We start from the raw sequence: 14,271 nt of genomic DNA on the forward strand, positions 1-14,271 counted from the left end.
TCTGCAGCTTTGGCCATATCCACTGACATCTGGCTCCCACAGCCTTACCTGACCCCCTTGCAGTGCCCCATTCCCTAAGGCAGAAGGGGATCCCAGCACACCATGGAATGGTTCTGATCTGTGCTCCCTTCTAGATTTGGATCGTGACATGGAACATCTGGAAGTGGTGGTAGATGGTGGTTTGAAGACCTTGCCAGATGCTGGAGGCAAGTTCTCAATGTCCCTTTCTGCACAGAACAATCAGTGTCAAGGTGGCAAGAGCTCACTCACGTGCCATTTCCCTTGAGAGTCTGAAGGTTGATGGATTCTGGAAACCTCGCCCTGTCGTTCCGATTGGGAACGGCTTTAAAGAATGACAATGGACTCTCAAGGGAGTCACCACACGAGAATTCCTTAGTTTATTGCTTCAGCTCTGTCTTATAGACAGATACGTGGAAAAGTACAGAAAGGAAACTCTTATTGGTTAGCAAAGTATTACATCACTATCATTGGTCAGGGGCACTTTGCCCCCCTTGACTGTCTCCTGCAAGGAGAAACAACAGGCTGCAAAACAACACCTGCAAGGCTGTTTAGTATCTCTGAGAATTGTTTTAATTCTTTCTCATATTTTTCCCAGGCTATTTTCTCAGGCAGCCTGAGGAGCCATGCGGCCTGCAATTGTACAGGCACTGTGGTTCAGATTTAGCATCCATAACTCACCCTTTTCTGTTAAATAAAAAAGCAGTGTTTGTTCTATATTTTACTGGGCCCTTGTAGAATAAAGAACGAACACAGCTCAAGAAGTTTTTTGCTAGAACTTTGAATGGATGCTGATCTAGAATTAATTTAGAATTTTGGTTTATGTTTTGGTATTTAGGATTTGTTCTCTTTGCAAGGACTTGATGGTTGAGTCTAATATTTCTAATTCAGTGAATTAATACACACACTATACAAAACTATATACAACATTGTTAGTCTGTTCGAATTGACAGTCTAACATGTCAATAGAGTAGTTTGAAAGAACACCAAAGTGATAAAAACAATGCACAATGCAATTTATATGCAATTTATGCTGCTTTGATCCCCTCTTCTTATCCCGCTTTTTTTTTTTTTTTTTTTTTTTTTTTTCCAAATACAATTGAGGGATTTTTGAGGGATTTATAAAGTTTACATGGTTGCTGTTGTTGTTCATCGGGTTTGAACAGTAGTTCATGAATTTCAGGAAGGTTTAGGGAATTTGAAGTTACTATCTCTTCGTGGCTGGTTGTCAGTTTCGTAAACACAAAACTTGTCAGTTCTGTAAACACAAAACTTAAAAGATACAAACTGAGTGAGTAAATTTGGGTCCCGCAGGGACTGCAGGACGCTGGCACGGCTCAGGCCGCTGGAGTTGACAGACTTTGTCAAGGTATTTCTTTGGGTTGGTGCAGAAGGTCCCGGTGGAGTGGCCCGCCGTTGTCTTTCTTTCCCCCCGCCACTTTTATGGGTGCAGGGGGGCCGCTGCTAGAGTTCAGATCGGGAGCGCAGCACGGCAAGCGCTCTCTCTCTCTCTCCCGCGCCTCCCTGCTGGAGCGTGGGGGGAGCGCAGTGGGCGCAGGGCTAGCGCCTCCCGCGCACGCACGGGGCGAGCGAGGTTCGCCGGCCCCCCCCGCGCTTTCTCGCGGGTGCTTTGGACGCGCAGGGGGGGCAATGCCTGCCACGGGCCTGGCCCCGGCCCCAGATTTGGGCTTGAGTTCGGGTTTTTTGGGGTTCTCGCGGCCGGCGGCGGCGGGCAGGCGCAGGGGGAAGGCGAGGCCGCTGCCTCCCCTCTCCCCGCCGCTCTTCCGCCCTCGGTCGGCCAGCGGCCGGCCGGACCACGGCTGGTGGCGGCGGGCAGGCGCAGGGGGAACGCGGTTGCTGTTTCCCCTCCCCCCGCCTCGGCGGCGGCAGCGGCCCGCCGCGCTCTGGATCCGCGCCTGGACTCCTCGGCGGCGGCGGCCCGCGCGCCGGGCGCGGGGGAGTTGAGCGCTGACTCTCTCTCTCTCCCCCGCCGCGCTGACGGGCCGCAGCGGGGATGTCTGCGTTTCTGTTTGCGGCACAGAAGGAAGAAGCTCGGACAGCGCGGAGGCGCTGGAGAAAGCAGGTTCTGCGGCGGCCGGCGGTGGCACTTTTGGCGCCGGCGGAGGCTTTGCGGGTGGCACAGGCGGAGGCGGGCAGTCTCTGCTTTCCTGCCGCTTTCCCGTTGGCAAAGCTCGCGTGCCGAGCTCCGCGGATGGCGGCCGCTCAAACCTCTCTGGAGAGGGAGATCTCTGGGCCGCAGATTGCTCTCGCTCGCCGCTAAAGTCCTCCGAGGGTCTGGGCAGAGCTAAAAGAGCACTATGCAGCTCATCCACGGTTTCATCTCTCGGTCCCTTATCTTGTACAACGGAGGAACTTTCGGCATCAAAGTTTCTCCTCCCGGTTTCACTGTCCTCAGACTGGCTCCGTTTCAGCGCTTTAAAAAGCACTCCCCAGGTAGCTGCTAGGCTACACACGCTGATATCTCCGTTAATGAATTCTGACCATAAATGGTTCTCTATCGACAGCCAAAGTTCGAGATCAAAGGCATTGTCCATAGTTATAACAAAACCTTGCTCTTTCACCCACTGAAATAAAGCATGCATGGCATCTTCAGAAACACTGAGTCCCATGCGGGGCAGGGCATCCTGCCATGCAAAGTAGGCAAGCTGTTCATCAGCTGAAGTACAGTCCTTCATTATGAGGACTTTATCTTGGCGGCTCCGCGAATGCAATTATGCAGACGCTAACGGCTCAGACCCGGGAATTTTGAGCTCTGCTTCGCCAAGACGAGCCGTTCCAAACTCACTCACCGGCAGGTTCCACTATCCCGTTGGTTTCCAGAACCAGCTTCTTCTTGGAAAGCCCGGGAGAATTCCACTTACCCCTCTAGGGGGAAGGGCTGGCTTTTTCCCGCTTGCTGCTTACCCTCAGGGGATTAGCAGATCACGTCGGTCGCTTTCTGACCTCGGGGGTCGGCTGCAGTTTATGTCGGGTTACCGGACCTCAGGGGTCGGTTCACATCACGTCGGGGTCACCAGATGTCGTTCCGATTGGGAACGGCTTTAAAGAACGACAATGGACTCTCAAGGGAGTCACAACAGGAGAAATCCTTAGTTTATTGCTTCTGCTCTGTCTTATAGACAGATACGTGGAAAGTACAGAAAAGAAACTCTTATTGGTTAACAAAGTACTACATCACCATCATTGGTCAGGGGCACTTTGCCCCCCCGACTCTCTCCTGCAAGGAGAAACAACAAGCTGCAAAACAACACCTGCAAGGCTGTTTAGTATCTCTGAGAATTGTTTTAATTACTTCTCATTAATTTCTCAGGCTAGCCTTCAATCAGGCCTGAGAGCTATGTGGCCTGTAATAACTACAGGCACTCTGGTTCAGATTTAGCATCCATATTTGGTCACTCAGGAGCTGGTCTGGGGGCTCCAGAGGTGGGTGAGGAGCATTGCCTTTGGTGTGCCAGGGACTGGCAGACACTGCAGGGCTGGGATAGAGGCTCTGGGGGGATTTGGGTTCCAGGGCAGTGCAGTGCTGGGGTTACAGGGCAGGACAAGGCTGGACCTGACCCTTCCTCCCCTTTGAAACACAAAATGTTTCCAGCCAACAATCTCCTCCAGTCTCTCACAACAGTCTCTCCTCCAGTCTCTCACAACAGGCAAAGCTGGAGGTGGAATCCCTATTTTGGTCATGGGCACCTGGCTGAGAAGGACAATGCTTTTCCATAGGAAGGAAAGAGGCACAGGGTTTGGAAAGCAAGTGAGAGCTGGACATCAGGAGGCCAAGGCCAGCCCAGTTTGTCAGTAATGGCAGATTTTGTCTGGGAGCAGTCTTTGGATATAGCAGTCATTGGAATGTTGGAGGTGGAATCAAAATTTTGGCCATGGATGCTTGGAGAAGCAGGACAGTTTTTTCCTGTAGGAAGGAATTCACAGTACCTTAGTGAATTTAGTGTTTTAATAGCAGATGAGAAGAGACCCTCAACATGTCAAGGTCAGTTGGACCAGTCAGGAGGCCCCTGGGAGGCCAAAGCAGCCAGACCTGTTCTGTGTTCCCTTGATTTTATGAATCTCCATGGAGTCACAATGGACCCTTACTTCCATGGGGCCCTGGAGTGTCATAATGGTGCTGTGATTCCATGGGATCCTGCAGTGTCATAGTGGAGCATTGATTATAAGAAGACCTGCAGTGTCACAGTGGACTCTTGATTCCATGGAGTTCCACAGTGTCACAATGGCCTCAGGATCCATCAGGCCCTGCAGTGTCACAATGGTCCCAGCGATTCCATGAGGCCTTGCAGTGTCACAATGGTCTCTGTGGTCCCACAGGCCCCTCAATGTCACGTGACTCCTCTGTTCCATGAGGCCTGAAATGTCACAATGGACCTTGGTGGTTTGCAGTGTCACAAAGGTCTCCTCTGGCTCCACAGTGTCACCCTGGACCTTTGGTTCCATGCAGCCCTGCAGTGTCACAAAGGCCTCTTGGTTTCACGAGGCCCCACAGGATCCCAATGGTTCTCTTGGTTCTGTGGGGACCACAATGGTCTCACTGGTTCCATGAGGTCTCACAGTGTCACAATGCTTTGTTTATTTCATGGTGCCCCACAGTGTCACAGATGTCCCTTGGTTCCATGGGGCCCTGTGCTGGTGCATTCCCCCCTCCCCTTCTCAGGCCGCCCTGCCAGCTGAGAAATGCTCCTTGGGCCTGGGCCTTGGCCAACAGCCCCTGGGCTCAGCTCCTCTGCAGCTCATCAGAAACACTGTCTGCTCCCAGGCACTGCTGCTGCCCAAGCAGCTCCTGCTTGCTTCAGGAGCAGCCCTGGGAACTGTTTCTGTTCCCTCCGTGGCACAACATCCCTGTTCTCAGCCTTGCAAAGAAAGCTGTTGATGCCAAGTGCGGCCAGGATGAAACATTGCTGTGCCTGAAGCCCCTCTCTTGGGGCCCTACAAACAGCGCTCCAAAAGGAGCCCCTTGCAGCTCTCCTGGGCCAGCCACCTCCCTCGGAGTGGGGCCTCTGTGAGCCGGGAACTCTCCCGTTTGCTGCACTCGGGGCATCCCCGAACAAGGACGGAGCCTGGGCCGATCCCCCCACTCCTCCAGGCTCAGCCCTTGGCCCGCTGGGGAGATGCCAAAGCATCGGCAGGGAGCATTTCCCTGCCCTGCAGGGGAATTTCTCACAGCTGCCTTGCACTGCCTCTTTGTGTCTGTGTGCACACACCAGTGCTGTGCCCTGGCAAATGTGGCAGAAATGCTGCTCTGGGAGGGGCTGGAGTGCCTTGGAGATCTGAGTCAGTCAGGCCTGTGAGTGAGGGTAAGTCACAAGGTATAAGCTAAGTTCAATGCTGCCTAGTGTTCTTCTTTTGCTCCATTGTTAGGATTAATATAAATTATGAGCTAATTTAAATACTGTTTAGTATTATTCCTCTGCTAATTTGATAAGTCATAGGTTGTGAGTTAGGTTAAACACAGTAAATGCTGTATTATAATTAGCAAAATGTTTTGCTAAATTGTGACATTTGAGGTTTCATTTAAGGTTAAGGTATAACTGAAGTCCTGTTAAGTTTGAGCTCTGTTAAGTGAGCCAACTCTGGGATGTTATCATGTGTTGTCACACAACTGTACTGTGATGTCACAGAAGACTGTGATGTCAAAAATTCAACCTGTGATGTCACAGTCTGTTCTGTGATGTCACAGAGCCACCCTCGATGATGGCACTGTCTGCTCAATGGCCTCACACCATCCTTTATGATGTCACAGCCAGCTCTGTGATGTCATAACCCATCAGTGATGTCACACAACCATCTCTGTAACGTCATACAGATACCCTGTAATGTCACAGCACATACTTTGACCTCACAACCAGGTCTAGGATGTCATAAAGCCATGTCATGATGTCACAGCCATCTATGTGATGTCACACAGTCCCCTCTATGATGCCATAGCTGCTCAGTGAGGTCACACAACAAACTCTGTGATGTCACAGCCCCATCTGTGACCACACACAACCCACTCGGTGCTGTCACAGAGCCCCTTTCTGACATCATAGCTGCTCTGGGGCTCCAGGACACAGCCACAGAGGAGCTGCTGGGACACAGCCACCTCTGGCACATCCCACAGCCCCTGCCAGTGCTGAGCCCCTGGCAGCTCTGTCTGGGCCTGCTCTCTGTGTCCCTGAGCTGCCCTGGCAGGGCCCCAGCCCTGCTGGGCTGTGCTCAGGAGCTGCTCCTGGCCAGAGCTGTCTCCCTGCTGTGGTCTGTTCCCATGGCAACATCTGCCCCATTGTTATGGTCTGTTTCCATGGTAACCATAACCAGTCCCCTGTTGCTATGCTATTTACATGACAACCATCACAGGACCTGTTGCTATGATCAGTCCCTTGGCAGCTCCATGGGGACCCCATGCCAGGGGTGGTTGCCATGGACACCAGCTCAGGCCTGGAGCCAGAGCCCGTTGCCATGGCAACCATTTGCAGTCCCATCCCCAGGCTCATGGGATCCCAGAGCCACAGAATTGGCTGAGTTGGGAGGGAGCCATGGGGATCCTCCAGTCCAACTGCTGGCCCTGCACAGGACACCCCAACAATCCCAGCCTGGGCCTGGCAGCGCTGGCCAAACGCTGCTGGAGCTCAGCCAGCCCTGGAGCTGGGAGCCTTCCCTGGGGAGCCTGTTCAGTGCCCCAGCAGCCTCGCGGGAAAAACCTTTTCCTCACATCCAGCCTAAACCTGCCCGCCTCAGCTCCAGCCGCTCCCTCCACTCCTGTCCCTGGGCACCAGAGGGAAGAGGTTCCCGCAGCCCCCAGCCAGGGACCCGCTCCCAAGGCTGCTGCCATGGCAACCAGGCCTGGCACCAGCTGGGATGCTTCGTTTCCACGGGCTGGGCTTCAGGAATGGCATTCCCCAATTTCCTGCTCCCGCTGAAACCGCGCTGCCGCTCGCTTCCCTCCCACCTCCCATGGAAAGCACAAAAGGCAAAGATCCCAGGCAGGGATAAGAACAATTTATTTGGAACAGCAACAAGATAAGGAACAAACGGGAACAGAAACAATGTGAATAACAGAAGGGATAAGACAAACTATTCATAGGGAAAACTAAAATGCGACTGATTGGCTCTTCCTGGCCACATATTTCCTCCTGCCAGGAAAGGACACTCTTCTCCTCTGGTGAGAGAGGGAGTCCTTTTCCCGCCCCTGGCAATGACCTGAGATGGGATTGAATATAATGACAGGGCCATGGCCAGACCCTCATGTTCTTTGATCTCTCATCATGTCATTGCCATGGGCAGGAAGAGGGACGGGTGTCTTCCCAGCATGGATCCCAGGGAACACGGATCACCAGGTCTATTCCCAATGTGGGTTCTCCAAGGGGGGATGAAGCTGGAGCTGTGGAGAAAGCTCTTCCTGCACTTGGGGCACTGGCAGGGCTTCCCTTACTGGTGCCTCCGTTGGTGTCTGGTCAAGTGAGAGCTCTGGGTGAAGCACTTCCCACACTGGGGACACTCATAGGGCCTCTCCCCAGTGTGGATACGTTTGTGGGTAATGAGGTTGGATCTGTGGCTGAAGCTCTTCCCACATTCCCCACACTCATAAAGCCTCTCCCCAGTGTGGATGCGCCGATGCCTGACGAGGGTGGAGTTTTGCTTGAAGCCCTCCCCACAATCAGAGCAGTGGAAAGGCCTCTTATCCGTGTGAATCCGCTGGTGCCTTAGCAGAGTGGAGCTGGCCTGAAACCTCTTCCCACATTCCCCACACTCATAGGGCCTCTCCCCAGTGTGGATGCGCCGGTGAATGGTGAGGGTGGAGTTGTACTTGAAGCCCTCCCCGCAGTCAGGGCAGCGGAAGGGCCTCTCATCCGTGTGAATCCGCTGGTGCACGAGGAGAGTGGAGCTGGTCTGAAACCTCTTCCCACACTGGGGACACTCATAGGGCCTCTCCCCAGTGTGGATGCGCTGGTGGATGATGAGGTGGGAGCTACAGCTGAAGCCCTTCCCACATTCCCCACACTCGTAGGCCCATTCCCCAGTGTGGATCATCTGGTGGCAGATCAGGCTGTTGCTCTGGCTGAAGCTCTTCCCACACTCCAAGCACTTGTAGGGCTTCTCCCCATCCCGAAGCTGCTCATGGACCACCAGCTCAGAGCCCTGGCTGGACCTCCGGCCGTCTTCCCGGCACAGGGTGGGTCTTTCCTCCTCAGAGCACCCTGGGATGGGTTTGGAGCCCCTCCTCCTGTGGGATCTCTGGGGATTTTTCTCCCTGTTGGATTCCTGAACTGTAGAGCTGCTCAGAACGGCCTTGTCCACGAGGTTGTGCCGCAGGGATTTGTCCTCCCTGGTCTCCATTCTTAGCTCCTTGTCTGGGGGAGGAAGGACAAGGAGAGGATGGGATTTGCCTCCGTGCCAGAGGGAAGGGGAAGGAGATCCCTCCAATGTGTCCCCAGCAGGACGCAGGAGAGAGGGGGAAAGGGGCAGTGACTTCCTCCTCACCTGCCTGGGATTCCTGGGGCATCTTCCTCTTCCTTGCAGCCTTCTCATCCATCCAGCCAAGGTTTGGGATGGGGAAATCCTGGTTCGGGAGAGAACAAGGAATGAGCATCCTGAGTTTGAAGGTCCCTCTGTCCAAGTCCCTCTCTAGAAGTTGTCACGATCCGCAAGGTGGGATTCGTGATGTGGTTCTTTTAGCCGGTCTTAGAGTACAAAAGATTATCAGCAAACCAAGGACTTAAACAAGAAAACACAGTTTATTGAGTGCTCATCAGCACTAATATGCGATAGAGGGAAAGAAAAGAGAAAGCAAAGCATAAGGAAAAGAGAGTAAGGGGATTATAGCTACCAACGTCGAAGTCCACTCAGCCGTCCAACGACGCAGAGTCTTCTGTCCGTTGGGGAGATCTCAAAGGAAGGTAAGTTTGGGGTATAATTTTATAGTCTTTTGCAAAGCGAGGGGCGCAGGGCCAAAGCCAGATGAGATTGATGATCATTGTGATGAAATTCCATTGCGCAGGGAGCAGGTGTAGGGTACAGAGCGATCCATGTCTTGCAAGTCTTTGCTCACCAGCAGGAACAGGGACAAGGTGTTGTGGAAAACCCATTGCACCGGGTACCACGCACAAACATCTGCTCACCAGCAGGAATGAGAGCCATGAGTCGTGGAAAACCCGTTACGCAGGTTACCAAGCCTCTGCTCACCAGCAGGAACGAGGGCAGTGTACCGTGCAACCACCTGCAAACAATCACTGAGCAAACATCCATCTCAGCTAGGCCCAAACCCCCAAACCAAGTCCCTTGTGATATTCAGGGTCTCAGTCTCTGTCCTTGAGACGGTTGTGAGACAGATGAGGGAATCTTCGGACCGTCTCTTACACCACCCCGTGGCTCACAATCGTCGAGGTCTTTCTGAACGATGTTGTAGTGCTGCTGCAGAATTCTTCTCTGAAGTCTTCAGGACTCGTTACAGTTGGTAGTATATCCCAGAAAAAACAGAGACAGGTAGTAGGGAAAAGATAAGGGACAGAAAAAGGAAAAAGAGAAAACAAAAACAATAAGAAAATCAATATATTGATTTATCTTAAAACAAACAATAAATTATATTCTAAAATACACCATGATAACCTCCTAGTCACAATGTCAAATTATTTATTGTAGTGCCTGCATAATTCATCGAGTATCGATAACCTTAGGGGTATCAGCAACATGTAAAGTACCAATCATATTGTGTGCATCCATTATGGCAGTCAATTGTGTCAACCGCTTCATCATTCTCCAATTCAGGATGTACAAAATTGCTGATAGAACAAAACCAAGTAAAACTAAAATCAAGAGGACGATGATGGGATGACACAATTTGTTCAAAACACCTGTAGCAGTTGGTGACCACCCAAAAAGAGTGTCCCACCACTTGTGTTCAGCATCTTTCCTTACTCTTTCGAGAACACGATGTATTCCTTTCACATTGTGGTGAACCGTAACTAAGGTCTTTTGTCCATCCTTTTTGATCTTTTCCAAAATTTCGATTAAATCCTGGTGAAGCAACAATTGCCTTACCAGAGTAAAGTTCATTCCAATCGGAGCAGGCACTAAACGATGAATCAAAGTGTAATTATACTGCAAAAGATAATATGAAGTAACTGGAGCTAAATAAGAAAAGTCACAACCTATAATCTCAGTAAAATTGCATACACAAAAATTTGAATGATTCTTAGTATCCACTACTATGTTTTCTACAAGCATACTATCACAAGCAGTTCTCAAGCATACACATCCATTGCCTACATACACAAGCACTGTTTCAGAAGTGTCATTAGGATGGATTTCAAAATGACAGATATTCTGTTCTGTGTCTAAACAAATGTCTTGAGCTTTGATTGCATTACTTTCACAGATAAACCCTTGTTGTTCCCGGACAATACAATTTTCCAAACCAACAGTTTGCCATTTCCCACCAATCTGACGGGCCCATTCCCTATGCTCTAAAGGATAGAGAACAGCTCCGTCATGATTCAGCCCCAATGCAATGATAGGAAAGATTGAATGTACTGAAGCATTACGTATTGTCAACACAAAAGCTGTGGCTGTGTTTGTGATGGGATCGTAGGTAAAATTTACCAAATTCCACCAAGATTGAAATTCTTTTTCAAAATCATTGGCATTGTCCCAGACTATTTTCCGAATCTCAGTGGGAAAGGTGCCTTCTTCACCCTCTCTGATAATTGATGCAGCAACTGACTGCATCCACAACTGGGCTTGAATACAGCTAAGAGCCAGAGAAACATTGTTTTGGGTAGCACTGAGTGCATCAATTATTAATTTGTGATCATCTACATTTACCCTTTCCCAATTTGGTAATATGTTTGATAGCAACCACTGTTGGGTTCCCAAAGCAGTTAAAGATGACCTCAGTGGTTGTTGTATTTTGGTCAAATCTTTAGTTGCAACAGCCAATTTATTCATCAATACTTCTGAATCAATACTATTCAAAATTCCTAGTCCTGATCCCACGACACCGGTTATATCTCTTGTCATCCGTTTGTGAAAAGGATTTCGCTTTCGCAACCAGGTTGTCCACCCCTCAAAGGAAGTTTGCAAAAAAGGTGAACAAGCTGGCTGAAACTCTGAGACATTGTTTTGCATTAGTAATTTAACTTGTTTGATAGACCATGCTGGATTAAATAGCATTTGTTGTTGGCCAGTTTTCCTGATTATATAGGGTCCAATTTCAGAAATTTTTGGAGTCAATCTAATTGGTGGTTGTGTGGTAGGTAGTACAACCTGAATATTAAGCTCTCCCCAATATTTGGTATTGTTTTTACCACACACGACTTTGGAGGACAATTGTACAGCCGTTAAATTCAGCCAACAATCTTGATTCCGAGTTTCACAAGATATAACCTGGCCACGAGATCCGGCAACTTGACTGTGTACAGGCTCAGTATGGGATCCGGTACTCAGTCTGCAGCGTATTGAAACGTCATCACCTTGAGTTAACAGAAAAGAAAGGGAAAATATTAGCTTTGTCATTTAGCACAAAAAGGGGTATTCACACCATGGTATGTGATTATTACACTAAATATAGGCTTTGTTACAGCATTTATTTTAAATCTATAAGTTCATGGTTTATCTGATCTTCATGTCCCTCGGTGTTCTTCTGTAGAAAATAAACAAAACAGAGTCTGCCACATAGGGGCAGGAGATTAAAATGATGGAATTATGCAGTGGGTGTTTATCCAATGCTCTATCCCCAGGGCATCGGAGGTTACCCATGAATATTCTCCTGTAGTTCTTTTAAAAGTTTCAGTTTGGACTAACCAAGATATAATCCCCACTCTTACCAGCAGAAAGCGTAGAATTTCTTGCCACTTTTCCTTCTGCCATACTGAAATTCTGTTTACTTCCCAGTCCTTTTGTTGCCAAAAAGGAAGCCACTCAGTATATCCCTTGAACATAGCAGAGGAGTTAGTGTAGATACAGACAGGAGAGGTATTCTGTACCTCATGTTGGAAAACACTCCAAACAGCTATCAGCTCTGCAGCCTGAGTGCTGCTTTCTTCCTCAATAACAATTTGTTCAGCAGAGGAAAGGTGGAGGGCTACTGCCCCACACCTCCACACCTCTCCCTCTCGTTTGGCAGAGGTATCAGGGAACCAAGAGTTTGCTGATTGTTTTTGCTCACTGTCCAGAACCTGTGAGTGGTGTTGCTTTGGCCCACTGCCCAGAATCAGTTGAGGGTGAGGTGGAGCGCTTGGTACAATGGGGCTGGAATCCTGCCACTGAGAGACCAATTCACTTAATTTTTTAAGCGGCAGGTTAACCATTAAACCCTTCGGTACCCCTTTCTTCACCCCCAAGTTCCACCAATACTGTAGGCTAGAAATCAGCCTACCCTTTTCTGTTTTTATGTTGGGAGGGGTTTCTTTAATTATCAAGTCAGGTTTGTCATGGCTGCTACTTAAGCTCTCAGTTTTTTGTATCACCTGATTTTTTACAGCTCCTTCTGTTATTGAGAAGATGTTAGAGTCATGTTCAATCCGGGCATACCACTTTCTCACTGTGGCCCTCTGGGCCACCCCGTCAGGGTGGAGAGTCCCAGTAGTGGCTGTCTTAGTAATTTCAAAAGGGCCTTTTAATGCAATTGGTTGTTGTTGTGTAATTTTTTCTCCTTCTATGAGAGCTGGATTATCTACCAACAATTCCTTTTCCCAGGTAGTGTACCTCTTTTCAGCATCTTTATTTTTTATTACTTCTTTTTCATCTCCTCCCACAAGGATATCATCTGTGGTTGTTTGGAGGAGAATTGCTGTAGGTTTCAGTGATTCTGGAAGACCACAAATTAAAGGGGTCATAATTTCAGCTTTCACAGGTAACAAAATTGGTGATTCATAACCAACAATTAATTTTCTTTCATAAATCAGTTGTAGACAAGCTGCCTTATGCATGTTTTTGAGAATTTGGTCTGGGGAGCCGGTTAGAGCTACAGGATCTCCCCTTTCCAGGGGGTTAAGTCCCCCTGCCCAATATGCAGCTCGCTGTGTTAGGGACCATGGGTTGCGGTTATCTCCTGTTGTTAAGAAAACACCATGTCCCCAGTAACCACTTGCTTCTTGTTCAGATAATCGAATTTGATCTCCCCCTGTGAGAGACACTCGGAATACGTATTCTGTCTCTGACTCGTGAGGGAGACGCCCATACTCCTTTTTTAACTTAGCCAATTCAGTAGCAGTGTATGGGATTTCTTTAGTGGCTATATGTGGATCAAGATCTTCATCATTGATATAGTTATATTCTGTTTTAATCAAAGGTCTTATTTGGGAGCAACAGTTTTCACCACAATTTTTTACCAAATGTAATTCTGCTTGAGAATATTTGTGATTTATCTGAGGAGTTTCTTTTTCCAGCGACTCCTTAAAGGAATCAGCACACTGTGAATTTTTGGCACACTCCTCACTCAGAGCAGTTCGTAACAAATTATTTTCATTTTGCAAACTTTCAACTAAATTTTGTAGGGATTCAATAATTGCATTTTCTTCCTGCCTTCGTCTCGTGCGAGCCTCTACAGCTGACGTAAGGCAAGCTCCCAATACAGAACAAATTATGGTTTTATTACGGCCAAATTTGAATTTTGCCTCATGTTGCAGGGAGCAAATTCTATCAGTTACATTTTCTAGGTTGTACCAATTATTTTGAGCCCATTCTTCCCCAGCTGGGGAGGGCTTAGCATTGTGTTTTGCTAACAAAGCAATGAATGCAGCTTTATCTTTTATACTAGAGTTTTCAGAGTGTTTACTCATGTTAGTGTGTGTGAAGGGTTCAGTACCACTACAGGGAGGTAAGACTTAAGTTACGCACAGACGCAGCCTTTGCCACGTCACCCTTCGCGTCCCTGTATGGATGAAGAGACAAAATCTGCTTGGGAGGCACCCCTTTATGTTAAAATTCAAGTTGTCTCTTTACTACACCAAGCAGTCAAAATTCATCAAAAACACATAACAGTACACAGAACCACTACAGGGACGTAAAACTCACACTACATCAGACGCAGCCAACGCTGCGTTCCCCCCTGCCGTGGGTGGAGAGACCAAATCTGCTTGGGAGGCACACCTTTATGTTAAAATTCAGACTCTCCGCTACACCAAGCAGTCAAAATTAATCAAAAACACATAACAGTACACAGAACCACTACAGGGAGGTAAAACTCAGTTACACTACATCAGACGCAGCCAACGCTGCGTTCCCCCCTGCCGTGGGTGGAGAGACCAA

General features: G+C 49.0%; 4 protein-coding genes across 4 annotated transcripts in view; 1 reads left to right on the forward strand and 3 right to left on the reverse strand.

Annotated features, from left to right (window-relative positions):
- The window catches only part of LOC111922621 (uncharacterized), an 813,543-nt gene that overhangs the window by 647,264 nt on the left and 152,008 nt on the right, over window positions 1-14,271 (forward strand). The window lies entirely within an intron of this gene.
- LOC111945726 (uncharacterized) overlaps window positions 1-14,271 on the reverse strand; it is a 555,958-nt gene that overhangs the window by 231,037 nt on the left and 310,650 nt on the right. Inside the window, exon 9 of the mRNA XM_086874769.1 lies at window positions 7,521-8,077. Within this exon, the coding sequence (XP_086730895.1) occupies window positions 7,521-8,077 (557 nt within the window). The remainder of the gene's footprint in view (window positions 1-7,520; window positions 8,078-14,271) is intronic.
- LOC147645314 (uncharacterized) lies at window positions 9,625-11,549 on the reverse strand. Its single transcript, XM_086874808.1, has one exon. It carries the CDS (start codon window positions 11,533-11,535, stop codon window positions 9,676-9,678), a length of 1,860 nt encoding a protein of 619 aa, XP_086730934.1. The 5' UTR covers window positions 11,536-11,549; the 3' UTR covers window positions 9,625-9,675.
- On the reverse strand, window positions 11,709-13,802 carry LOC147645315 (uncharacterized). The gene has a single exon (XM_086874741.1). The coding sequence runs from the start codon at window positions 13,800-13,802 to the stop codon at window positions 11,709-11,711; it is 2,094 nt and encodes a 697-aa protein (XP_086730867.1).

Source organism: Cyanistes caeruleus, unplaced genomic scaffold (assembly GCF_971803275.1).
Source record: "Cyanistes caeruleus unplaced genomic scaffold, bCyaCae1.hap1.1 HAP1_SUPER_30, whole genome shotgun sequence".
Classification (NCBI taxonomy): domain Eukaryota; kingdom Metazoa; phylum Chordata; class Aves; order Passeriformes; family Paridae; genus Cyanistes; species Cyanistes caeruleus.